Raw genomic sequence first — 27011 nt, forward strand, 5'->3', positions numbered from 1 at the left:
CTTTTTCATACCACAAGAAGGCATCTCTGGAAGGCTTTTTCTCTTCCAAACTGAATGGAAATTCTTTCAAAGTGAAAAAAAGGAATTTGAAGAATATAACTGAGAAACAGCCATTAGAATAGAGGGGAAGCAATCAGAAACATTCCCCTCTTCTGATCATTCACTTAATACCTAAAAATTATACAAAGGCTTTGTATGTAATCAATGCACAAGACCAGAACTTGAAATTAAAGGTGTGCAGAGGGAACTAGCTATAAGAATGGCTTAGCAGGAGCCATAAAGACAAATATACTGTTATCTTGGACCAATGATAAATGTTATGCTTAATATGTTGCTAAAATAGGCTTCATTTTTGTGAATGGAAACATATGCAGATGCATCAAAAATATTTTGATAGAGACATAGAAAGAAATTTTTAAATTATTTAAAGTATATTGGATCTCCTATATCAAATGCCACATTAGTAGAATTCCTACATCCAGCTATCAAAAACTGAAAATGTTAAATACTATTATAAAATACGTACTATAAAAACGTCATATATAATATTCATTACACATAAAAAAAGAAATCAGTATGTCTAAGTCAGTTTAATCACAACCATTATGAGGGCTAAAACCTTTTGCAATAAAATCCTAGTAAAATGAAATATTCAGCAGTGCTATATTGTCTCCCTTTTTTTTCCCTGCTCTTTCAGTCATCACATAAGTGATGAGATTTTTTTTTTTGATCAACAGTTAACACAGAATATGACATCAGACAAATGCCATGGAGTTGGTATTTAACCCTTGCACAGTGACATTCAAACTTATTTCATCTATCAAGGAGCGATATGGATGTGTTCCAACACGCTTAGTGCCTCTCCTTGCCCATGTAAATCCATGCATGTCAGTGGACATACACTGACTTTCCTCTGTGGAGCATCCAGCCACAGACTGCCTGAAAAGATCTGGGAAAAAAAATAGGCCCTGCCTTAATTACTGTATGAAATCATTCTTAATTACCAGTGTCACTTTGCTTTCATCCTAACACTAGTGTCCCTTTGTATGATGATCTGCCTACCTAGAAATTAAAGCTGAAGGATTTTCTTGACGGTGTCATTCCCATTTCAGCTGGAGAAGTTTGGCAAAGCAGTGAATTATGCTGATGCTGCCCTCTCCTTCATCGAGTGCGGGAACGCTATGGAGCGAGATCCATTAGAAGCTAAATCTCCATACACCATGTACTCGGAGACTGTGGAACTCATCAGGTTAATGTCCTTTCTGTGATCATTTTCATCATCTCATTTCAGTCATAATTAGAACCTGCTATGTTTTAAAAAATACCATTTCAACGTATTAATGATTTGTCCAAGGCATCTTCATCTCAGAAGTCATCATAATTAGTTCTTGCCATTTTATTAATGTCATGGAAAATTTATAATTGATGGACACTGCTTTTATAAATTATCCCCTTTAGAGGTTATAATGTGAGTGTTATAATTTGCAATATTCATAAAATTAAAATTGAAATGTAGTGGGTGGAAGTAAAGTATAGTAATTTCACTGTTTGGCAATGACACTTGTCTTTTAAAAGGTGTAGTTTTATAATTCAAAACATTAAAGGGAGTCTATCAGAATTTCTATTACAAATCCCAGTTTTAGAGCTTTATAACTTGGCTGTTAAAAAAAGAAAAAAAAAAAGAAAAAAAAAAAAAAAAAAAAAAAAAAAAAAAAAAAAAAAAAAAAAAAAAAAAAAAAAAAAAAAGAAGAAAAAAGCTAAAATTTGGGACATAAGATCATAGCCAGAGAGGAAGCTTCTATATGTATTGTATTGAAAACAGTGTATTTTTGAAGTTAAAGGAATGTGAAACAGTTGAATTAATTTTAATACAGTTTTGTAGACTCGTAGGCTAGAATATGGATGAGAGAGCCTTTACTTAGTAATAAAATGTCTGAATTATTACTTTAAAATCTGCTACTGTTCCTTTTAGCTGTTTCAGTGTTGGCTCTGTAGAAATAATGGTCTCCTGAGTAACTAAGGGCTTGTTTGCTTTACTTGAGCAAATTATCAAAGTGAAATCAAGCAGGATTAAATTTACCTGTAAATAGAACAACAGGATTTTTCCTCTTCACTGTGATGCACCTTTGCTTTCCCCAGTGTATGCTGGGAATATCACTGTTAATGTCAGTGTAATTACTGGAAGTTTGCACAAGAGAAAGAAAAGGAGGCAAATCAGGCCCTAAATATTTGGTTTTTAATATGACAACAGTGGTTTTTTGACATGCCAGATTAGCTATTAGGGACTGCCAAGATAATGCATGTTTTACATTTTGAGCAAGTGGGTATTTGCATAATAAAATGTATTGAATCTTAAGAAGCTCTTACTCTCAGGTAAATAATATGCCTGTTAAATATTTAAAAACATGGGTTTGCATTCCGCACTTCATAAAGAGAAGAAGAAAATCTAAGTAGATCACTCAAGAAAAAAATTATGTTCACTCAACACTTGATCCATGTTAAACCCTGGAGAGCAGAGGACCTAGAAAAGGAGCAGCCTCTGCTCTGCTGTGCCAAAACTTGTCCTGAACTACGTAACTGCAGTTGCATGGCAGGATAAATTGTACTTAAAGAGATATTCTTTTAAAAAGGAAGTGCTTTTGTTTTTTAAGAAAAACCACCCAGCACAGTTCAAAATGTTGCCCCTCCGTCCAGCAGTTTCTCTGTTCAGAGCTCATGGCCCAAAAATCTGTGTTCATCCAGGAGTCATAACACGTGCACCACTCAGGTCAGGGAATGGCAGCTCCAGGAGTCCCTCCCAGATGGGCAATACCTGCAGGCCCCTTGCAGTGCTGGTGCTGGATGGAGTCAGTGCATGGCTGTGTGTGGAAGCAGCCAGCGCTCCTTGGCATACACAGCCCCGCTGCCTTGCTGGTCCTGGCGCAGTCCTGCTGCAGGCTACGTGATAGATAAACCTGGGCATGGAAGCAGCACCTGAACTGCTTTTGGGACTGCTTTTGGCTATGGAAGAATCTGGAGAACTTTGTTATGTTAGATCTCCAATATCTAAATAGCTGAAGTCAAGTGAGATCAGTTCCACCACCCAGCACCAAAGGTGGAGCTTAACATACCAACTGTTGCATGCAGCATCTTGTAGCAGCCAGTGAGACTGACTTGCTTATTTAATTGCTGTCAGTGATCAGAAATGGACAAAAGGTGATTGCCAGGTCAGCAGGTACAGGCTCAGTAAACTCCATGGACAAAGGTATAATTACTGTGGGCTGCAGTGTGTGCTGAATGTACAAACCAAGTATGCAGTTGTGCCAAGCCTCTTTCTCAGTGTGGCTGCTAATTTTGACATAGGTATTTACTGCGAGATAACGAATAAAGGGAGATTTTTCTCACTTTTACTCCTCCCTTTATCAGAAACATAGTTTTACCCTTTTGCATTCCCTGTGCCTGTCATGAGTATCTGCATCAGACGCCTATTTGTGAAAGCAAGTAGAGCATCAAAAAGATTGGGAATATCAGAGATCTGGCTGTCAAATGTGTTTTAAGTTAATGATAATTTTAAAATCCCTAACTTAACACTGAAAATCCCAAAGAGACGTATATCTTTGTGTTTGATGAGTTTCATTCAGCATGGCTAGAACAACAGCACCAAGGAGCAGGTGAGACAGGGCGTGGAGGAAGCACATCAGGTGGTGTGTTTACAGCTGGGAGCTGATGATGGGGGTGGTGGGAGAAGGCAGAGCCAGAGCGGCACAACCTGCCTGCACTCCATTACCCCCTTGTAAATGAGGACTCATCAAGACTGCCTGGATACCTTAAAACTTTCTTACGCAACGCTGAACCCTATTACTTATTCTAACACAAGTACCTGTGAAATTGCATTAGGGCTCAGAACAATGATTTTATGCGATGAATTGATTTTCAGGAGACTAAATGCATGGAATGGAGTGTGCTCAGTTAAAGCAAAAAAAAGACATGAGAGGTAGGAATACTCAATCTTTGATCATCCAAATGCTGGACAGCAGCAATTAAATAGAGAGGGAAGACCAAGTACACAAGACTCATAAATTAATGAACCTATGAATTAAAAAAGCTGTGAATATGACCTTTCCTGTATTTAAAACCATTTTCTATATAAAATATATTAAAAGCTTAGAAGAAGCATTTATGAGAAGGATTTTCAAGATATTATTCAAGCCCAAAGTATTATATGTAAAACCTTATTATACATTACTTTACACTTCAGTACATATAGGGCCAAGATCTTATGCTTCTGTCCAACACTCATCACAAATGTTTGCAGGACTCAGCCTAGTTGGCTGGATAGAATATCATTAATATATCCAAGAATAGTTCACCTTCTTGGCCCGGAAAATTGGTTGGTGATTTATTTTAGCCGTCCAGATTTTAAGTGGTGCTTTCTGTTGAGTTTTACATTGATCTCATCATTTCAGAACACTGTGACCATTAGCTGTTGCAGCTGGAGAATACCTATGTGTGGCTGTTATTTTTCAGTGTTACTAGTACTCTTGGAAACATCTTAACTCTCAGTTTCTTCTCTCCTCACCTTTCTGACAAGGTATGCAATGAGACTCAAGAATTTCACAGGCTCTTCTGCCACAGAAGGGGACAAGAAATTAGCAGTTTTATGGTAAGTCCCTTTGCGACCATGAGAGAAGCAGCTAAAATCTTAAGGAGGACTTTAAAAGTACTGGATTACTTAAGCAGCTTACAGAAGATCATTATTCTTGTTTTCCATTAAACTATTAAAGGATAACTAATGGATTTCTTCAGCAGCTGACTAAACATTTATTCTTCTAATTTATACTCTTATCAAGATGGGATTTTAATGCTTTTGACCACTTTTTTTTTTTTCTTTCTCCATTCGCTTGTGTTTCAAAATTTAACCTCAGAACAGAAACTACAAAATATAGGTCAGTTTGGGGTGTTTTTTTTTACAGTTTATAGGTTTCATTAAGCAATGGAATTAACATAATCCTTTCCTAATTACCACAGCTACCGATGCTTATCACTTCTCTACTTGAGAATGTTTAAACTAAAGAAGGACCATGCTATGAAGTACTCCAGATCTCTGATGGAATATTTTAAGGTAATCTTTATTCTTTTTAATTTATTGATATGAAATGAAAGTCATACCAGCACTGAGAGCTCTCACAAGTATAACTGCGTGACTTTAAAGTCCCACATTTAACCTCTCCCCTGGGAAATGCAGGCAAGATTGCTGCCAGGGAGTGGGGACAGAAGTGATTTAGGGGATTTTTGGATTAGTCACTTGATTCAAAGGACCATACTCAGTAATTCTACTAAAATAACATTATTCTCAACACCATGTAATGTTTATGCAAGTTTCCAGAAAGGAACCTGATTCTTTCAAGGTTTCAATGTGGAAGTGATTATGAACTGACCCCCAATGAACCATAATAAAGCAATTATTTAGGCTGTAGTTAGTTAGGTTTGGATTTTCAATTCAGTGAGATTTGCTGAAGCTTATTGCCATCTCAGAGATTTCTCCTTTTATTCCTGTGGAACTTCAAATTGCCTTATCTACATCTTGAAGGTTTGCCTTTACCTTAAATTGAGCGGAGATCTGATTGTCATGACTTGGGGATGTTTTGTTTTACCTTGTCAAATGAGGTTTACCCAGTGTAAGAATGACAAATCCTCACTGTTGCTGGATTAAGAGAGAAATAGAATCTTTCATCAGCTCTGCCAAGGTTTTGATATTTATATTTTACTGGTTAATGCTGCTTGAAGCATACATTAATTCTAGTACTTTATTACTACATATTATTCTATAATTATGTAATTATACTGCCTTGTCAGCCCATCAGTCTTTTTTTGTTGGTGTTTTCGGCTGCTGTGAATTTGTTCCAGGCTTTGACATATATTGGTACTGCAAACCAGTAAAACCTCTAATACTGCAGTTTTAATATTTTCATGTAAATGGTGATAAAATGTAAAACTCCAGTACTATCATGCAAGCAACCACAGTCCTGACTTCCCATGTGTTTTCTCTTTGTTTATCTTTGCAACTTCAGTAATGTTATTCCTGATCTTGTGTTTTAACGGAGTCTCTGTTGCCACCATTAGTAGTGCCTCTGTTGTGCTCATGGAGTTTTCAGTCAGGGATTTGCAAAACAAATTAAATTTGAACTAGACATATTTTTAACCTCAGCATTTTCATGAAATTTGCTCTATCCACTTCGGATTTTGTCCAGGATGAATGTAGATTTTCTCTTGTTAAAAAAAAAGATTATTAGACAAATAGTTTTGATCAACTTTTTCTGCAGAAAGTAATGATAAAAAAAAAAAAAAAGGGATGCAGGGGGGATTGTTTTGCCTTAAAACCACTTTACTTGCCTAGCTGTGCAAATAGGTACAATGGAGAATATATTAATACTCCCAGCATAATCCCATGTTACTGCATCCGCACAGAGAAAATGTCTTTTAATGTAAACTAAAATCAGAGAAAAAACTTTAAAATGTAGTAAAATAGACAGAAACGCTGTTTTAGGCATCCAGTTGGAGCTGAGTGTTTCAGCAAATGTTACAGTGTGTGTGCTGTGGGCACTGTAACTCATTTGCTACAAGTAGTGTTTGAGTGTATACAGATTATATGTACAGATTGTATGTTTTGTAATAAAGGCACAGGAGGAGAAAAGAAAAGAATGGGAGCTATTAACGACGTTAGTTTTGTATTGCTGCACAGTGTTCTCTGTGTTCACTAGCGAGAATCTGTAGTACAAATGAAACAGATTAAGTGTTTGAATGGAGTTGTTATTCAGAATCTTACACAGTTTTAACAGTGAAAAGCAGCCCACTGTTTACAGCAGAGCTGGAGAGGAATTTTTTGGCTGAATTGTTTTTCGTATTTTTCCTCACAAATGCCACTTTGTCCAAATTGAAACCATTCATGGACAGAGCTGGTACTGATTAATTTCCAATTAAAAGCTCCAAGTTGATATTTTTGACATTTAAATACAGAAAATACCCATACATCATGAAAGCAATTTTGAAATTTAGAGACAACTTGAAGTAAAATATAACTAAATTGATAATTTTTTAAATTGAGTATAAACCTTTGAAGATTAGAAAAAGTGACATCTTCTGAGGTGTTTCCCCTGAAAGTTTGAGGAAGATTTTTATGGGTTTGGAAAATGTGTTGTCAATAGTCACTGAAATACTTTTGCTAAATATTTTCAGTATCAAATAACTAACTCCAATTGAGATCTAGTCTTAATCTTGACAGGTCTATAATTTGTCTCCAGGTAATGTTGGGAACAATCCGCAGACAGTAGAACCTAACATCAAAACCTTCTTCTGCACCCCTGAAAACTTTGCAGGGCGGTTTAGGATCTCCTTCCTTCCTGTGCATGAGCGGGTGGCAGAAATACACATTCCATATGTGCTGTGCAGAAAGCACAGGCCAGGCCAGCGTCATGGTTTGATAATGTTTGCTGCCTTGGTCAGGACTGCTGGGCTGTTTGCTGTGTTTTAGAAGTCAAGGGTAGGCTCTGGGTTTTCACTGATTCTCTGTGCCTCCCATGCAAAATAGTGATTACAGTAAGTGGATGAGCCTTGTAATAATGGTAATTCTGTGCAGAGAACTTGTAAAATTTGATTGAATTTTCACTGTGCGTGCTGACTCCTAGCAAGGGAGCTGAGTGATTATTTTCAGAGAGCACACGTAGATAGCCTCAGCTCTGATACTACCAATTTGTATGGAAAATAAAATACCACTCAGTCTGAGCAAGTCTGGAAAAACCTGGGCTTTATTGTTGCTCGGCAATCTTTTTGTACAGGGTTTTACAAGGTGCTACACAGACGTGAAAGGCAGAATGAGTAAGCAGGTAAGGAAAGTCAATTTGTGCAACTAAAATACATAAAAACAAGGGCATTCAAGCAGATCCTTAGTAGAAATGTTATTTATACTCCTATCTGAATCCCAAGCCACCTTCCCTAGCGATTTGGGAGGGATTAATTTCATTAAGGCATCAAGCCAAATTCTTTCTGTTCCTTGTTAAAGTATTGAAGGTCCCCCTAATGATAAGCAGTCATTTGCACTCTGAAGAACTTACTTTGTAGAATAAGTTTCAGTGGTAATTAAACCACTTCTTCATGACCTACATCTGCTCTTACTGGAACTTATTCCCTCTTTCATCAAGTGACTTTCAAGCTACTGGTTGGAACCTACCAATCATCCACCAGCCAGTTAATTATGGGACCGATGGGCAGAGCTGTTCTGCTATATGCACTGTAGCTCTTGCAGTGAAAACGGGGAGTGTTGAGGCTTCTGTCATCAGTGTTCGTGTGCTTGCATCACCTGTATTTACATTTTGGTTTTGTACTTGCAGAACTCTTCAAAAGCCTCACAGGCCCCCTCCCCTTGGGGCGGCAATGGAAAGTGAGTATTTGCTGCAGAGAACTTCTATCTGGGAGCAAGTGGTTCCAAAAATTTGGGGAGGGGGGGGGAGTGTTTTTGTGCCTCTGAAGGCAAAGGACAGGCCATGGGATTAGCATTTTGGGAAGTACAGGTGTCTTTGAAATATGTATTAGGTAGAAAATGTTCTTTTTGCCTACAAAATTGGTCGCACAGCTGCCTTGGGCTTGTGGGGGTGAGGGGGTCCCACCAGACTAAATCAGGTACCCATGTGAGCCATTGAGAAGGAAGAGCTGAAACACACCTTCATCTGTGCAAAGCCCCCTTAAGTCTGGAAATCACCTGTGGTGGGTCTGTGCTGAATTCTTTGACAGTTTGCTTCTCAAGCCAAATGAAGGCCATAAAAATAGCTGTTAATTAGCTGGCAAGGACCGTGTCATTTTAGGAAGCCAAAGTAAAGTTAACCTTCATTGCAATGATTTTTCAATGATTCGTTCAGCAATGAAAGACCAATGAATATTTCATTGATATATGGTAAGTGCTGTTTAATAAAACTGAAGGTATAATAGTGGTGAAAATGTGAAGGCACTTAGTCAGCCAATTATCAGTGGCTTTATGCTAACATTAAAACACCCTCGCCTCAGATATGAAGTCAGGGTAATTCAGTTATGATCTGCTGCTCAATGAAGGTGCATTGCTGCTGCAACCTTGCCTTTATCTTGCAATCTCTGTTGCCACCTGACACATCTTTCCTGCTCCTTCATCCTGTATCACACAGATACAGGTAAAACAAAGGTGAAGGACTTTAACTTTCTTTCCATCTTGACTTCAGTGGGCTCAATTCTAGGTGAAAATGATTGCTGTTAATGGTCTCTTCCTGGTAGTTCAGAAGAAAGGAGTATTAGACACGGCAAGGAAACAAAGTAATAAAACTGTAGAAGGGGTTGAAGTTTAGCATGCAAAGAATTGAAGTTTTCAAACAGACTTTGTTTTCGACGAGTGCAAACCCAGGAATTCCAACATTTTGCTTGAAGAAAAATATTGTCTTAGGTAATTCAAAATGTTTTGGGGTGTAGATATATATATATATATATACACCCCAGATACACAAAGTTATTTTGACTGTGTGTATAGATATTTAAGTATAGATCATAACACAAAGTGCTGAAATACAAAGTCACCTTTAAATAAAAGCTGAAAATATGGGGGGAAAAAAAAAAAGCTGAAAACACTGGAAAAGCAGCTACTCAATTAAATTATTCATTATGTGCCAGTTTTTTGAGGCATTTAAATGTCAGTGAAACCTTGTATTGCAGTAAGAATACATAAATGTTTACATAAAGTTTTAGTGACAAAATAGACCACTGGAGAATTGCATCTGTTTTTTTTTCTTTAAGAAGTGGCTTGCACATACACATTTCGTGGAGCAGAAGTTATCCTTTTAGTCCTGTCCTATAATAGACAGGATGAAGTGTGTGCACCTCCCTCGCTATTTAAAGGAGCTATTGGGTGTTCAGGATTTAGAATAAGTGGGTTTTGACTGGAGGAGAAAATTCTTGTCTGACCACAAAGTAGGCAGCAGAAACCCAGCCTTCAGGTCAGCATCAGTTCTAATGTAACACCCAGCTGATCAGTCTCTTCCCACTAACTTTGGAGATAAGGAAGCAAAAGCTCTGAAAGGGCACGTCTCTGTCTTTTATTCAGAGAAGGAAGCACTTGACATGTGAGAATAACTGAACATGACAAGGCCGTGTTATAACAGCATTATTGTGACACCTCTGACCTGTGACCACAGTCCACACTCAGGTCTTCTATCCCCCCCTGTGTGGAGTCTCAGAAGCAAAGCTCTCCAGCTGGCTCAGAGTGGCTGTGTATCTCAGGTGGCTCCTGGTAGCCCCCAGTTTGTCACAGGCCTGGTGCTGCTCCTGGCACCACGTGCTCTGCCTTCCCCAGGGCTGTTCACTCTACAGTTTCCTCTTATTCCCCTGCAACTTTGTGCCAGGTGTGAAGAGAATTCACACACCACAGAGGTAACGGCATCACTGGAGATGGATCAGCAGCCTGGTGCAGAATGGGGAAACAGTGGGGCAATCTCAATTTTTATTTTTATTTTTTAAACAAAGCAAAACTTGATCCGTTGCCACGCATTGTAGTGTCCTCAGGATCTCAAAACATCAAAAATCTCAGTTGGGCTTACTGGAATTTCTGCCTACTCTTGTTTGAAAGGGTTGTGAAGCTCTACAAAATTGGCCTGGGTTCCAGGCTGGCAATGAAACAAATTTTCTCTGGTTTCATTACAGAAATGTTTCCCACCTCTAGCAACAGAAAGCACAAAATACAGAGATTTAGTAGACTCACCACAGTAATAATGGCTGTGCACAACAGGGAAAATCCAATGAACAATGTGCTTTATTTGGCAGAAGTGCGTCAGCTTGTTCTGAGTGGCTCTAACAAAATACTCTTGGTATCCTCAGATACTTATCATTTTTAACTGCTCCCAGACCTAATCTAGTATAGTTCAGCTCTCCTGTGGCACGTCAGATAACCAGGATGTTTTGAGACCTAAAAATAAAACGTTTGTGCATTAGGATATGCTTAAACTCTAACATATAAGCCATGTTAAAAGCTACTAGCTGCCAAACCAACATGGTCTCTAGCTCTGGAAGAAGAATTTATCACAGGAGCCTGTTGTTGAGCACAGGTAATAGCAGGGCACTGCTGGAAAATCTGCAGCCATCAATGCCTTTCAGGCCAAAGCTGTGCCGTGGTAGCAGTTCATCCTGCAGCCCTGCATCTCAAGGGCATTCCACAGCAAACAGAACGCTTTTGTTTAGGTTAGTGGTTCCAAATGGAGTTACATCGAGCTGGAACTGATCACCAGTGGTGTTCCCCAGGGCTCAGTACTGGGGCCAGTCCTATTTCATATCTTTATCAATGGTCTGGATGAGGGGATCAAGGGCACCCTTTCTTGGTTTGTTGATAACACCAGATTGGGTGGGAGCGTTGATCTGATGAAGGGTAGTTTTTGTTACTTCTCCCACATAACAAATGGTAGGACAAGAGGAAATGGCCACAAGTTGCACCAGGGGAGGTTTAGGAATAATTTATTCACCAAAAGGGTCATCAAGCACTGGAATAGGCTGCCCAGGGAAGAGGTTGAGCCCCCATCCTTGGAGGTATTTAAAAGATGTGAGATATGTAGATGGGGCACTTGGGGACATGGGTTAGTGGTGGACTTGGCAGTGCTGTGGTAGTTGTTGGGCTCAATGATCTTAAAGGTCTTTTCCAACCTGAACAATTCTATGATTCTGTAAATTTTCAAAGAGAATAACTGTTTTGTGAGCGTTCAGCACTGCACAGCTCTAAACAAGAGCTTGCTGCGCTGACCGCAGCACTGCCTGCAGCCAGCAGGTGATTCCTAATTGCTGGTGTTAGAATTAAAGGAAAATCTATATTAGAACATTAGTGCCACACTAAGCAGGTAACTTAAAACACTGCTTTGTACAGAACTGTGCAGATGAAACTGTAGGCAATTAGAACAAATCTCCATGGCCTTAAAGAATCCTATAGAGATATTCATAATCCTACAGTACCCTCAGGACCTAATACTGCTCAGCAGGGTGCTTTTAAGACTTGCTCTTTACTTATTGTGGTGACTGTTTTCGGAGCAAACTGTCATAGTGGTTCCCAGAAAATACTTTGATAATAAGCCAATATTGCACATTGAGTGTTTTCTAACTGCCATTGCAGCTTCTGGCAGCAGGTAGAAAAATCATTACAGCTACGAGATGCTTCTTCTTTTTCTGAAAGATTGCTCTATTTTCATGATAGATTTTTTTTTTTTTTTAAATAACAGGTTCATTTAAAGGGAAAATTAAATCCCTTTCTATTTTCAGTCATCCCCAGTTTATAAGCTCTCCTTTCTCATAAAATCAGGAGATAGCCACTGCACATTCTCCCCTGACTGGGGTGCAGAGTTAACTTTTGAAGTGCACTTACGATGGCAGTGAAGTGGGGCGTGCAGGGGGGGACTCACTCTCCCTTTCCCTCTCGCAGGAGCACAGAAACACCATCTCCCATGTCCCTGAGCCCGTCCCCCGTCAGCTCTGCTGGGAGCACCACGGGCACCGCCGGCTCCTCCTCGGCGGGGACCATCACCATCCCCCAGCGCATCCACCACATGGCTGCCAGCCACATCAACATCACCAACAACGTCCTGCGGAGCTACGAGCACTGGGACATGGCTGACAAGCTGACCAAGGAGAACAAAGGTGCCCCACTCTCTGCTGGTTTTTTTTTTCTTTGTCCCCTTTGGCTCACCAGCTTTAGCTTTCCCTCTGTTCTCTGCGTTTGGACCCGGAGCCACCGCATCTAAGAGCACAACTGTGACAGCTTGAGCAAACAGACCAAATCTGCTTGCTGGTCGCCGTAGCCAATGCGTATCTTCTCTTGTCAGGCACAGAGGGGGATGTGTAACACACTCTGAACATGGGGTTATCAGAGCAGCTGGCAAATAATTTAGCGAACATGAGCCCCAAGTGATGAGAGCTTTTGAGTCTGCGAATTCGTTCACAGTTTCAGCGTCTTGTAGGGCACTGCGATTATTTTCAGACCGCTCTGTCAATGGGTTTAAGACTATTAAAATGCTGGCTAGGATAATAAGCAAACGTTAGATGTTATGTTCATGCAGGGAGTCCGATTAGGAGATGTCCACTGAAAGCCATGACCTTGACTCTCCCATGGCTGGATTGCAAATCTGTTTATTTCTAGCAACAAAACAGAAGTCTTTACCACAGCCATTTCAAAGGAGTTTTAGCAAGCAGTTTGTGACTGGGTTACATCAAGTATAGTGGAGTGGCTGAGATATAACTAAAGGACAAATTTGGCGTATTGTTGGCCAGCTGTGAACTTCCCCGTGATAATGTAATTATTCACATTCCAGCTTTGGGCTCACACAAATCACTGAGAAAGCTTTCTTTGACACTAGAGGTGCAGAGCCTAACTAGGAAATATTCTCATCATGAGTTGGCTCATTCTCTTAAATTATAGTGAGATTTCAGATGGCTGACTTGTCCTGACAAATGTGCTTGCTGTATGCAGTTTGATCTTACTCCCATTAATGTCAGTGGCAAATTTCCACTGATTTAGAGAAACTGAGCTTGAGATTTATAGAGTTTTATGTCTGAATGGTGGGACATAATGATCTATCCCTGGATGAGGAACAATAATAGAAGTTCTGTCCAGTCCTCCCCACTGCTTCTTGTCTTTGTTCGCATTGATTAATTTAGTAGCAGTGCAGTCATTTTGGATTTTTTCCATAGCTGCATCCATTTTCACAAAATGTGAAAGCGATTCCCTGTCAAATGTACTGCAGAATGTTACAGTGGGAATGCAGAAGGATGCCCTGATAGGAGAAAGAGATGGTGATAATCTTGTAATTAGCTCTGTGTGTTGTGGAGTTGTTAAATGTTCTACTTGGTATTGAATCAAAATAGCTCAGGCATTCAGCCAGCAGACAGAAAATGTACCCAGCCACTGCTGTTATCAGTCCTAGAGCTGGATGAGAAAAAACCTGCTGACTCTCTTTCTGCATTTTCCTCCCTACACTCTCCTTTGTTCTCATTTTGATTTACGATCAAATAAACCCAATTCTGCAAAGCCATATAGGAATACTCTTTATTCAGATGAGCAGTCCCTTTGACTTTAGTGGGACTGGATGCATGAATAAGGGTTCCTCACATCAGCAAGACGTGTAGGGTTGTGACCTGTTCTTTCATATCTTGTTTCACAAACTGCAGACACGTTACAGGGAATGGAAAGTTCGTGTTACTTCAAATTTGATTTAAGTATTATAAACCATCGGAGAGAGATCAGGGTTTCATACATGCTATACTGTGTCTGTCTTTACATTTTGTCTGGAAAGATACCTCATTTCTAATTAAATACATGATTTAAAGATGCATGCTTTAGCACAATTGAACTGCAATTTGAAAAATTGATGGTGTAACAAAAAGTGTATGAGAACTGCTGTGGTGCTCTGCAGGTCTTCATCATATCAATCACATGATGGATTCTCTTTACAGAAGGATGTATTTAAGATACTTTGACATGAGAAATATGCTGTGTTTCATGAAACCTAGCTGTAGTTGTTTTAGTAGATGTCATCTGCACCTTTCAAATAATTCAAAGCACCTATATCTTGCTGGCTGGGACAGGACTCATCCCTGTCCCCACAGAGATCTCGAGTTCACCTCCGCCAGCTGGACCAGCCATCACAGTGCCCAAGCTCTGGCACACTGGCACGTGGACTGTGAGTTCCAAAATGCCCATGACAGCAAACAGGACAGTGCAAACCCCAGACTCTGCTGTGAGTCCCAGGTACAGGACAAATCTCTTGGCCTCTCTCTCTCAGGAACTTGGGCAGTCAGTTCATTTTAAAGAATGAGGTTCCCATCCCACCCCCCCGCCTTGAAATAAGAATGGTCTCAAAAGCAAACACAAACCCACAAAGAAACCATCATTAGGATGAAAATTAAATTCCTTTTAAAAAACCCCACACATCAAAAAAGAAACCACCAAAACCACAGATCCAGTCATTTTTGTGGTTTTTTTTGTGGTCAGCTCTCATTGTTTCTGTTGTCTTCTGAATCACGGGGTGTGTCTTGCCTAAGAATATGTCCCTGATGAGAGCTAATAGAGATGGGTATAAAACCATGGCCTAACAGCCTTTTACCTCTAGGTCTTACTGCTGTCATAAATGTTTCTTAGGTCATGCCCATGCAGTCACAAGAGATTTCTTCCACACTGTAGGAGCTGTGCAGCCTCCCCTTGCCCATGGCTGTCAACGTAGGTTTTGTGCTCCTCTGAGTATGCCTGCACGCTCCCAGTTTGGACTTGACTCCTGTCCAGCTGGCTCAGAGCAGCAGACAGAAGCCTTTCTTTGTCAGCCTGACAAAAGATGTGCCATTAAAATAAAAATGCCTAGCAAGAGGAGAACAGCAGAACTGTGACCCGCCAAGCTGATCTGGTTTGAAAAGGAAAGCAAGAACATACTGCCATGTACTTTTGGTGGAATTTTCCCTGGTCAGTGGGGTTGAGAATGTGCGGGAGAATAGATGGAGTTTGTCATAAATCTGCATCTGTATCAGGCCAGACTAAACTGCAGAATTCCCAAAGCCCATGGGCTGGCTTGTGTTGGATCACCTAGCTGGTGTTCACCATCTATAACATCAAACTCTCAGCTGACTTTACAAGAACATTTTTTTAAGCTTCCAAAGACAGCAGTGCTTTTTGTCTGCAGTGGAAAACTATCAGCTCTGTAGTGAGCAAGACCTGTTCTCTTACGCATAAATTTAATAAGTGTCTTCAGTGCATGTAGCTTTTTCAAAAAATGTTAAACTGAAATTAGGCTTTAAGATGAATTTTCAGTGTTTAAAATTTATCTTTAAAATTATTTACCTGAGCCCTTTAAAATAAGATCTCGAGAATGCAAGCAAGATAGTGCGTTATTTCACTTCTAAATGTATTGATTTTTACACTAGAGGAGGGGAATAAAAGACAGAGGAAGGAAGATTAAAAGCAGCTGCTGGCTGCAGCATCTGAACAGCTCTGGTGCTAGCCCTGAGCTCTCATTATGCTTGCCTGCAGCCAAATCACTTTGTGCTCTGATACTGCTGTAGCTCCCAAGCTGACCAGGGTCAGGCTGTCAATACTTGGATAGAAGACCTCAAAGCAGCACTTACTCGCTGAAGAAAGTACTGATAATGATTTTGTACCCGGCATCTGCTCTCCTGAAGTGCAGCCAATACAGCGCTGGCTGGCTGAGTGCCGGGCACTGGATTTTAGACAGGGTGAGAATGTAAGGGCTCAGCCACTGTTATTGTGATTGCTGGTTGTTATCTGAGCTCTGAGAGGCTTTAACTGAGAGCGGGCTCCCACTTGCCTATATATAGTGTAAGTGCTGTATGTGTGGGAATGCCTGTGCCCCAGCGAGCAGAAGGACAAGCTGTGGGAGAATAGAGGACACAATTCAGTTCTCCATTGACAGCAATTAGGAAAGGTCTGTTGGCCCTAACAGGATTAGTCTTTCACCCAGAGAACATCTTACACATGGCCTAAAGTAAACTGGTGTGTTGCTTCCTAACTGTGGCTCTCTTGTTTGGTGACCTCCTGTTAACCCTTCCCAAGACAGAATCCCAGGATTGGGATTCTGCCCCCTTAGAGGTTCCTGTCTCCTAGATGCTATTTCCCTGCTGCATTCCCTCTCTCCTCTCCTTCTCCCCTCCCACCCCACACACATCTTCTGGGGCCTGCAACTGCAGCAGAATGAGCAGAGGGACAAAACTTCTGCAATGGCAGTAACAGAAACTGGAGTGTGGAGAAAAGAGCAAGCAAGGTCTTCTGCAGGATCCAGACCAGCCCCTCATGCCTGGGAGAGGGTACAGCATGGAAAAGGAAATGCTAGATTTCATTGCCAGCTATTTAAATTATGAAGTCAGCAAACCTAATCTGAGAAAACTGATGGTGTAGATCACTGGAGTTAAAGGAAGACCACTGGCAACCACTCATACAATGTTGTGGTAGACTTCCAGCGTGGATAATCTAATTTGGTCTTTTAAAGTACACTGTTGCGGTTTAAATTCTTTCATGCTGACAGTTGTGCTCATGTGGACAACTGCCTTGAGAACTCACTAATTGCACTGATTGGGAAATCATGGTAATTAATACCTGTATTTCTGTGCCATTGCCTGAAACAACTGCCTCTGTTTCTTGTGTATTGCAGAGTTCTTTGTAGACCTGGACTCAGTGATGGGACCCTTAACACAACACAGCAGTATGACCAATCTGGTTCGTTACGTTCGCCAGGGACTCCACTGGCTCCGCATTGAGGCTCATTTGTTGTAGTGACTGCTGCCCTCTCCATAACATCCCCATTCTTCTACCTCTACCAGCGCAGAGACGATCACTGGTGGAACTCCACTCATTTTTGGAAGTTTATTCATGTAACTTCATTTTTATTGCCTTTTTTAATATCCTATCTATTGGAAGTAGAAGTCACCATAAAAGAAACTTATGACTCGAGAGCAGTATGTGTTGTACCATCTAATCATTTTCGACAATTTTCTATGCCTTGTGTCTCCTGGATCCTGCCATCCTTATGTGCTTTATGGAACGGTACATTCCCTGCAGTATTGTTTTAAGTCCATGCTGCCTTCAAGTGAAAACAAAAAAAAAAGCACTTTGAGAAGATATGGATTCCTGAGAAATAGTACAAAGCGTCTTAAATATTTGAGGGTATATATGAGAAGTCCCTTCTGAAATAAATTAGTAGAAGTTATAGCTATTCATTCAAAATCATCTTCTGAACCTGGACCGAGCTTTTCGACGCTTAATTCTGGCATCATTACCTGACTCAGTACATTCCTAAGATTTCATACTTCCTATAGGTTTAATCTCTAAAAGAGAACATTAAATATCTTACAGCTACACAATGTAAGATCACCAAAGGTGTTAAGAGGTAAAAGGTTGAAGGAATGCCTCATTAAAGAATGACGACACACTATGCAATGAGGTTTTGATATTCCATTCTTCCTGTTTATTGTTGGCTTAATAATTTCAGTAGGCAGCAGAATTTATTGCAGTTTTTAGGCAGTTTCAAAATAGTAGCTTTCTTAGTCTTATCTACCATTCCTATACTAAATCTGTGAATTTTCTTTCTGTTTTACTGTTTAGTCTCAAACAAATACTCATCCAAGATTTTTCCTCATAGAACAATCTCTCCTTGCATAGTGACTCACTGAAAGCAGATTTTAACAGGACTGCTGCACTCTAAGCATTGATATTGTATGTAAAAGTCCATTAATAAGTGTATGCAGAGTCTTCATGAAACTATCTAGAAGTTTAACTAACCAGCTACTGTTAAAACATTATAATTCCATGTGGCATCAATTTTCACCTGTTTTGTTCATTTCAGAGCATTAGAAACGAACAGTATTATCTTGCTATCTTGAAAACAATGTCAAATTAAATAAAATCACCAGATTTACCCAAAAGCAATATAACATTTGTTTAATAATGGCCATGAATACTTCAGTCAGATTACCTATTTTCCAAGCTCTGCATCTGTTTACCCATGCTGTCATGTTTTGGACCATTCCTCTAATGCGTGAATAATAATGAGACAATTCAGATAGAATTTCAAAGCAATTGTGAATAAATTGCACCATTTCACATTTGCTCTTTCCTCTTATTTTTTTTTCCCTGTTATAAACTGCACTGCTCTTCTGGTGCCACTGCAAGAAGCGCTGGTGCATGAAACAAAACAAAATGAATTTATATCAATAATTCACAAGACTTTAAATGGTCTCATCTCATTCTTGATATAACACCTGCATACCTTACTGAACTGTAAATTCCATTTCTATAAACAGAAAATGCTCATAGCAATGTAAATATTATTCTGTCTCATCTCATTGAAATAATACAATATGTGTATTAAATGCCATCCAGATATTAGTTAATTGCAATTACCTTCTGCTATATAAACCTGTATATCCTTTAATCTGGTGAGTTATTGGATTCTACTCACTGGGTTGTGACCAGATAAATAGGACAAATTTGCATTTAAAAGGTTCAGACTGTTAGGATTTTTAGAGCAGGCCTTGGATATTTGCAATAAGAGCAGTTTAAGGACTCTGCCCAATGCACATTTAAGACAAACATTTCTGTAGCTGTTGTATATTAGCTCCCTGTAGTACTACCTTTTCTTAAAAATCAATAATTCCTACCATTTTGCTCCACGAGGCTGTATGGTAAACACAGCCAACGTGCATCATTAGAGAAATCATCCAGTTTAGGGTTTTCTGCAAAGGACATTTGCAGAACACGCACATCCTGTATTATCTGCACATTCCTGTTCCTGAAGTGGTCGATACACCCTTATCTGTTCTCTGAGGGTTTCAGTAACACGGCTGAAACCTGAATCTGACAGCATTTGTCATGCTGATTCTGGCCCCAGTAGCTAATGAATAAAACCACGACAGTGAGAACTATTCAGAACTGTAGATGAAAGGTGGTAGTTGGTTTGTTGTTGTTTTTCTTTTTTTTTTTTTTTAAAGAAGAAGAAAACAAAACACTTGAAATATTTTTTTTTTTTTTTCAGATTGGGTAGTTGAGATGGAGTAGTGTCGGGCTGGTTTTGTCATAAGCCAGAGCTTTCCGTTCTTTTTGCAAGTAACTGTTCAGTCTAAGTAAGTGCATTGTTGTCACTTGTTCATTTAATGTAGACTGAAATTCTAGACTCCCACGCATTTACAAGGGATGCCTTGAAGACAGTCTTCAGACACAGGACTGTTCAGAGTTAGTTGCAGTCACTCAGTGAAGACAATGTATTATCTTTCTCCTGTTGCTTGTGGTAAACAGGCTCCTATCTCTAAATTTACCCCTTGCTCACAATCTTTTGCTTAAACAGCTTAAGGAATTAGCCCACCTGATTCTGTATCCTGTGACTTAGGTTGAAATGTATGCTGAATCAATGGCATGATTATAGTAAGTCCAGCAGTCAAGTCTAGGATCACAAGCCAACTTACTATTTAGCAGTCTTGTTTCAAAAGCGGCTTAGAAACAAATTAAATATGGAGAGTGAATTACCGTCTTATCCCTGGGGATGATGCTTCTTTTGGGTTAGTTATTAAGGATTATTGCACTTTTACAGGCACTATATTCATCTCATTTCAATTGCCAACATGTCATCTTTGTGGAATCATTTTTACCCCTTAAAATATTACTTCCAGCAGAGTTAATCAAATGAGATTGTTTGTTTGTTTCAGTCTGCGGGGAAGCAGCATGTCTGTGCTTGGGCATTTGCTATGTCTGCACTTAACACTGCCCAATTCAGGCTCTCAAACTCATGAACCAAGCACCAAAAATTACAAGATTGGCTTAAAATTGTGTTGTTTTTTGGGGGTTGGGATTTTTTTATTTTTTTTTAATAAACTCCTTGGTTCTTGTATTGCCTTCTGGATACTGAGCTTTGAGACTGATTTCACGACACATTTTCAGGCATTCTCCAAACACAACAAGGGCTGGAAAACACACATTTGTTTTTAATAGTGATAAACTGGGACAGTGATGTAATCTCCTGATTTCTGCAGCTGGGACTTAAGGACACCAAGCTTCGTAAAAAAATTGCCAGAACTGACTGCCGTTTGTGACCCATGCTGGAGGAGGTTTGCAGCAATACTGATAGTTCAGCAGTGAGGGGAGCAGGCCAGTAAAGGGCTAAACTCAGGCATTTGGGGAGCTCCACCGGTGCGAGATCCAAGGGCAGCAGAGTGCTAAGTGCTCAGGCCAGGCATTTGCATAGCACTTAACCTCCGTGTCAAGGGCTGCAGCAGCTCCTAAGTGAAGTATTTGACAATGTGCAGGCAGAATATCCTGCTCCAAGTGCAGTATCTCCAGCCATGTGATGTGTTTTGGGTGCTCCAGAGCAGGGATTGGAAGGGAAGCCTTTTTGCGGATAGTGTTGGTGGCGACTTTCACAGCGTGCTTCTAACAGCTTCACTTCACTTTTTCCTACATGTTTTGGACTTTTAATTATTGATATCCTCTCTCTGTGAATATATTGTCTCATTTATAAATGATCTCCTTTGAAAGATAGGGACAGATCTGTTGATAGTCATGTGGACTTTTTTAAAAAAATAACAATGGAGATCTTCATTCCTCCTAAAGAAACAAAATCTGAGAATTGAATCTGGACCTTAATTTTCATGCCTCTTTTATTTCACAGGTTTTATTATGTTCTTCTATTGTAACAGTTTAGATTCACTGATTTTTTGGGTACTTTGGAAGAAAAGTTTTCATATATTTTTATCAGCATTTAATGCTGTCTAAATCCAGTCATTAGTTTTGTGAGGGCAACTTAACAGATAGCAAAAATGGGGCTGGTAAGAATTCTGACTTAAGTATTAACATAATTCTTCTCTTTGAGTTCAGGAGGAAATCCACTACACATAGCATTGAAGCAAGCATGTGTGTGAGTGTGTGTGTGAGTGTGAGTGTGGATTTGCAACAAAAAGCCCTTGTTCATTAATTCATAGCACAGGAAGAAATATATGATAGCTGTAAAAAGAAAACACTCGTACCACTGCTGATGGTAATGGCATTATTCAAGTGTTCCTCTGTAGTATGTTGATACTCCTGTTTGCACCTGCTGTCTCTTGCAGGCAATGAAGTTGTGGCAGAAAGTAGCAACACTTTGTCATCTTGGTCCTGTGGTTGCTGTGGTCAGTGTCCAAGCTGAACATGCTGTCAACATACTGTTTTTCAGGTTAACTTATTTGCCGTAGACCAGCGTCTTGAAGTTTTAAGAAAGACAAAATATTTCACAAGTCACCAAAGACAATTACTTTGTTGTTCTGAAGTGAAGTGTCCCATCTCTAGGCAGGCTGCACCAATGAGAGGTCATTGCAAAGGGCCTTTCGCTCTCGCAGCATCTCCCTGACCTCACATGAGGGCACTGGGAGTGAGGCAAAGGGGATGAAGATGAGAAACCAGTTCCCTGTCCTTATGACATCTTCCAGCTTTATTTTACACACTACTTTATAAATACAAATAAAACAAGTCTTCTTAATGTTGGGAAGGCTCAATTCGTCCTGGACTTCCATGATATAACCAGAGCACTCACCAATGCATATAGGCATTCTCTAATGATATATAGATATATATACAAACACACACACATGTATGTGTATATATATATGTATCTCACTAGATATAGTCGTATATTTTAGTTATATCACTTGATATTTAGCCTACAGGTATAGGCTAAAAGCTGTTGGGCTCTCCTTCATTACTGAAACCTCCCACTGAATGCAGAATGTTCCTACCTGAGTCAGAGAGCAGTCCTCCTGTCCCCGGTATTCTTATCAGACCTGCCTTTCTGATGGACTTGGTGGCTTTACCTAAGTAACTTTGTTTCAGAGACGTTTTGTCTTCCAAGATCAGTGATTCTGATCATCTCACACCAGTTTAAACCCCTGGTGGTAGCTGCTGAAGTCAGGATAGATCTGTACACCCAGGGGAATGATGTGGCTCTACAGACATGAGAGCAAATTCAGGTGCAGATGAGTTACTTCATAAAACTCGTGTCAGATGAGACTCAAACCTGGCCTCATTAGGGGGCTCTGTAATAGAAATGCTATGATGATAAGCAGTTCCCAGGACCACAGGGTATGTAGCAACATGTCAGGCAGCTCATTGGCACTGTGATCATATCAGGCAATTAAAGATATCAAGAGTGGTTTAAAAAAATGGGCAAGTTTGTGGGGTCTGGCATATTGAATTTAATCTGTGTGTGCTTCTTGGGAAAGGGGATTCATTACTCTTGATATGTCCTGCAGAAAAACACCTATACCATGGTATGGTACCAAAATAAAACCAGAGTATGGCACCATCCCATCCAATTCTTAATCCCCCTCAGAGTGCCACCACACATTATAGAGAGCTAATTCTTGTCCCTGCCCTGAACTCACCATACAGTTTAACCATTATTTTTACAACTCCAGCAGAGACAAAGCCCAGGGGCTCAGGAGCCACCTCAAGTAGCCACACGTGACCTGATGTTGCCCATCACAAGCTGTGGAGCCACACAGAGCCCCCTGAGCCTACACTGGGTGCTGGACTGCCACAGGTCTCTGTGGTGTGAATCCACATAGCCCCGTCCGCTGTACTGGGAGACCAGTGCTGTGCCCAGCAGGACTGAGGGGCCCCAGCCCCACCACCTGGGTACAGCAGAGATGTGGATCTGCATTGCTTTCAGGTCATGGTCCTTTGCAGCTGCAGATGGGACTGGGCTTTGGGCACTCACTTGTACTTGCACTGCATCTGGAAATTCCAAACGAGTTGACAGAAGCTGTGCTCGCAGTGACAGCACAGAACTCAGGCAATATCCTCTGTATGCAGAATTGCAGTTTAAATTGTAGTGTCCACAGGACCACTCATGCTTACTGGCCTCACCTAAACCCTGCTGATGCCAGTCATACAAGTCACATGAGTGGACAATGCAGCTGCCTGAGACTTGCTTTCTTTTTTGGTTTTAAGTGAGTTGCTCTCTATGCACGTCCCGTAAGCTCTCTGTGCTGGATATAAGTTTACTCACAGTTGTGTGAGTGTCACCCTGTTGTAATACCTTTGAAAGACCCATCAAGTATGGATAGCCCTAATTTCCACTCACTATGTTGCTTCTCTGAATTAAAAGGAAGATCAGATTTTGAAGTGAATTTCGTTGTTTTATTGGACAAGAGTGACTACAATAGACCAAACTGCGAGTTAAGCAAATGCAAAATAACTTGGCTCAGATGGTGAAATTCATGGCACCAAATTCTGCTATTGTGGCAATAATGCAGGTCTTACGGAGCTTGCTGAGTACTGTTTATCAAAGGAGAAGCTGGTTAACAAAAATGGCAGAACATTACTGGAGCTAAGTTCATTAGACCAGAACTTGAGTTGCATTAACCCAATTAATTCATTGGAATTACACCTATTTTTGTTCTGCTTGAGCACTCACCTCACTGAAAGTAGTTCAAGGTCTCGGGACTAGTGCTGGAGTAACTGCAAGCAGACTTGCACTTCGACCAGACCATATGTTGGCTCAGCCCTTGCTCAGGGAACAACCATTGACTTCAGTGACGAGTAACACGGAGTTATGGACACGGAGAAGCTTTGACCCACTGGCAGGAGGCATTTACCCTTGAATTTAGGAATGAAGCAACACAAAAATTTTATTTATAACAGAGATAAAGTTCCTCAGCTGGTGTAAAGTGAGGAGAACTGATTTCAGTGAACTTAATCCAATAAAGACACACCGAGGAGCAAACCCTCTAACCCCAGACTAATTTTTGCCAATATATCTCCATGCAGATAAACTCCCAAAGCTTTTATCATCATACCTTTTTACTGATCATGCCAATGAAATGATTAATGTACCATAATCCTTGCCTGTAAGGAAATACTGTGCTTTGCAAAGCTATGCAGTGTACAGCACATCATAAAACTGCTTTAGACCACACGGTCTGGAAAAGCGTTATCAGAAACCAGACTAACAGAGCAGCTTTTTATCTGATGTCGATTACACTTCACTCTGCACTTCCACCACGGAGTTTTACATACAGACTGAATGATGGCTGCACGTTTCTGATGACTGTGGGCTGAAGCTTCAGCTGATGTGCCTCTAAGTAGCTCCGTAGATGTCGGTGCTGATTTACACCAGCTGAAAAACTGGTCCTCTGCCTTTTCATACTGTGCTGCACCCCCTAATGCAGCTTTATAGATGCACACTGAAGCTCAGTGTATATTGAACTATTCTGATTCAGCACCAGGTAATCCCTGCTAAAAGAATTGGAGGGTGATTTCTGCCTGCCATCTAGGCTTGCATGTGTTTTGGTTTTAACTAAAAGGCATGTTGCAATTTCATTACCTCCCAGTTTAAATATTTACTGGCATCAGCATTAGCTTGCATAGAAAAATGGCAAATAAATTCAAACATCATAAATGCTCTCAGGCTAGAGATGGAATCTGTTACTTTAGTTCAAAGACACTGCAGCAGGCTGAAGTGGTTTTTCTAAGCCAAATGGGTTTTGTACATTTAAAAGTCATGGCAAATAATTATCTAGGACCAATTCTGCTGTTCTTCCCCTGAGCATCCTGATCAGCAGGTTGCCCCACTGAAGTCCACAGAAGTAACTGAGTGAATGAGTGCTCAGCACACAGGTTGCAGGATCAGGCACTGAATATGTTAGGTTGCTGCAATCAGGGGTTTAATTTTAGCCATATGTATCATTTGAGGACACTTAAAAATTATGTACATTTTATCCAAGCTGACAGTCCTTGTATTTCCATAAAATATTGCATAATTTATTTCTGTCTGTATTTTTGACATCTCTGGATTGCATATCTTCTACTGAATCTTAAATGCTGTGTTTTTTTTTTTTAAAAACCACATTCAAAAGTTCTAGGACATATCATCCCAGAATATTAAAATAAGTCAAAGATCTGGTGATGTTTTGCTCTGGTTTTGAGCTCTCCTTCAGTTTGTGTTTTGTCTTTGGCTGTAGCACTCCCAGAATTTTTTAAATGGCTCAGTTCAGTTCAAGTTGCTTCCTGTCTTCTGAGAAAAAAAAAAAAAAAAAAAGCAAAATACAACTAAGGTTCAGGAGAAGTAATCCTGGCAAACTCAGTGGGTGTTTGCTTTTTCTAGCTGTCCTGGTTTTTTAACCCTGCCATGTTGGGAGTAGTCGTGTGTGTGTTCTCTTACCCACCATTTCTGGCTGTTGTGGCAAATAGGAGTTTTTTTCATTTCTTTTTTCTTTTGTGTGTGTGTGTGTGTATGTGGGCGCATGTATAATTAACCAAAATATCAGGAAAATTTATATATGCTTTCTTCTGGTTCCTGGAAATAGAGCAACATTATGACCTTATGGTCTTCCAGCAAAAGTCAGATTTAATTTCTGCATTGCAGTGCAACTTAATTAGCTATTGGAATTAGATTATGGTTTACTAAATGGCCTTTTACCTTATGTTCTTATGTTCTTACTTTTTATTTACTATTGAAGTAGCCTTTTTTTTTTTCTCATGTGTGCAGGTATCATATCAATAATCATTGCAATTCCACAAGGTGTCTTTGTTCTGAACAAGCATGTTACTCTTGTAAAGTTTTAAGTATAAGTTAAGATGTTTTGTACAGACCAAGGTAACTGTTAAAATGTCAAGCAATTACTGAAATGTTGTATAGTTATAAAAGTTTGATTTCTTTTGCTTTATATGTATAAAATTGTATCTTGCCTGTTTTGCTTTGTATTTCCAACGTGTTGCACAATTATGCATTTTGTTTACATTTGTTCCTTCTTCAGAAAAAAAAAATAACAGTAATACTTTATGTACAAACATTTTAAATGTACTTTTGTTGTTTTTAAACACAATGTCTCTGTATAAATAATATTGGTTGAACTGGTACATTCGTGTCTCTCATAGAGGGATTAATTATACTGCCAGTGCATTGAATTATTTAAAAAAAAAAAAAAAGTAAAATAAAATTTTTATGAAAATGTAACCCATTTTATCACTATAAATTATTCTGTCTTCTGCTATTTTCTCATTCTCCTCCCAGGATACAATAAGTATGGTACAGTAAGTACTGTTTGTGGGAGAGCTGTCACGGGTTTTAATTTTTAATCAATGTGTTTGTGTCATTGCGGCGACTTAAAAATGACTTGATGTTAGAAAATAATGCAGTGCTGATACCAGCCGTGAGGTAACGGGATCAATACTGTGCTTTCCCCATCCCTGGGGGGGCCTCAGCTGCGAGGCAGCAGCCGAAATCCCGTCTGTCCCAAAACCAACCTGGGTGCGCCTGTCCCCAGCGGGACCGAACTGGAAACGCCAGGTTTTGTATCATCCCTGCAGAAACAGCTCTTGAGAGGCAGTGCCAGGAATACCAGCTCGAAAGAGATGTAAGGAGCTCTCAGGAGAGGCTTGAGCAGCAGCAGCAGCGTGTGATGTGCCTGCACGGTTGAGCGCTCGGCTCGGAGCAGCCCAGGTCAAGGTGCCCGCCGGGGAGAGACGA

At 40.1% G+C, this 27011-nt stretch overlaps 1 protein-coding gene across 6 annotated transcripts in view; it reads left to right on the forward strand.

Moving 5' to 3' along the window:
* The window catches only part of AFF2 (AF4/FMR2 family member 2), a 329690-nt gene extending 303192 nt beyond the window's left edge, over positions 1-26498 (forward strand). For 5 of the 6 annotated variants that reach the window (XM_027882169.1, XM_027882168.1, XM_027882172.1 and 2 more), the window contains 7 exons: positions 1113-1249; positions 4571-4642; positions 5008-5101; positions 7815-7862; positions 8367-8416; positions 12449-12663; positions 17175-26498. In XM_027882169.1, the coding sequence (XP_027737970.1) occupies positions 1113-1249; positions 4571-4642; positions 5008-5101; positions 7815-7862; positions 8367-8416; positions 12449-12663; positions 17175-17296 (738 nt within the window). In that variant the 3' untranslated portion in view covers positions 17297-26498. The remainder of the gene's footprint in view (positions 1-1112; positions 1250-4570; positions 4643-5007; positions 5102-7814; positions 7863-8366; positions 8417-12448; positions 12664-17174) is intronic. The other variant, XM_027882171.1, reaches the window with a different exon arrangement.
* Positions 26499-27011: the final 513 nt, after the last annotated feature.

This window comes from Empidonax traillii, unplaced genomic scaffold (genome assembly GCF_003031625.1).
Source record: "Empidonax traillii isolate 1590-97213 ecotype Southwest subspecies unplaced genomic scaffold, ASM303162v1 scaffold102:size1114253, whole genome shotgun sequence".
NCBI lineage: Eukaryota > Metazoa > Chordata > Aves > Passeriformes > Tyrannidae > Empidonax > Empidonax traillii.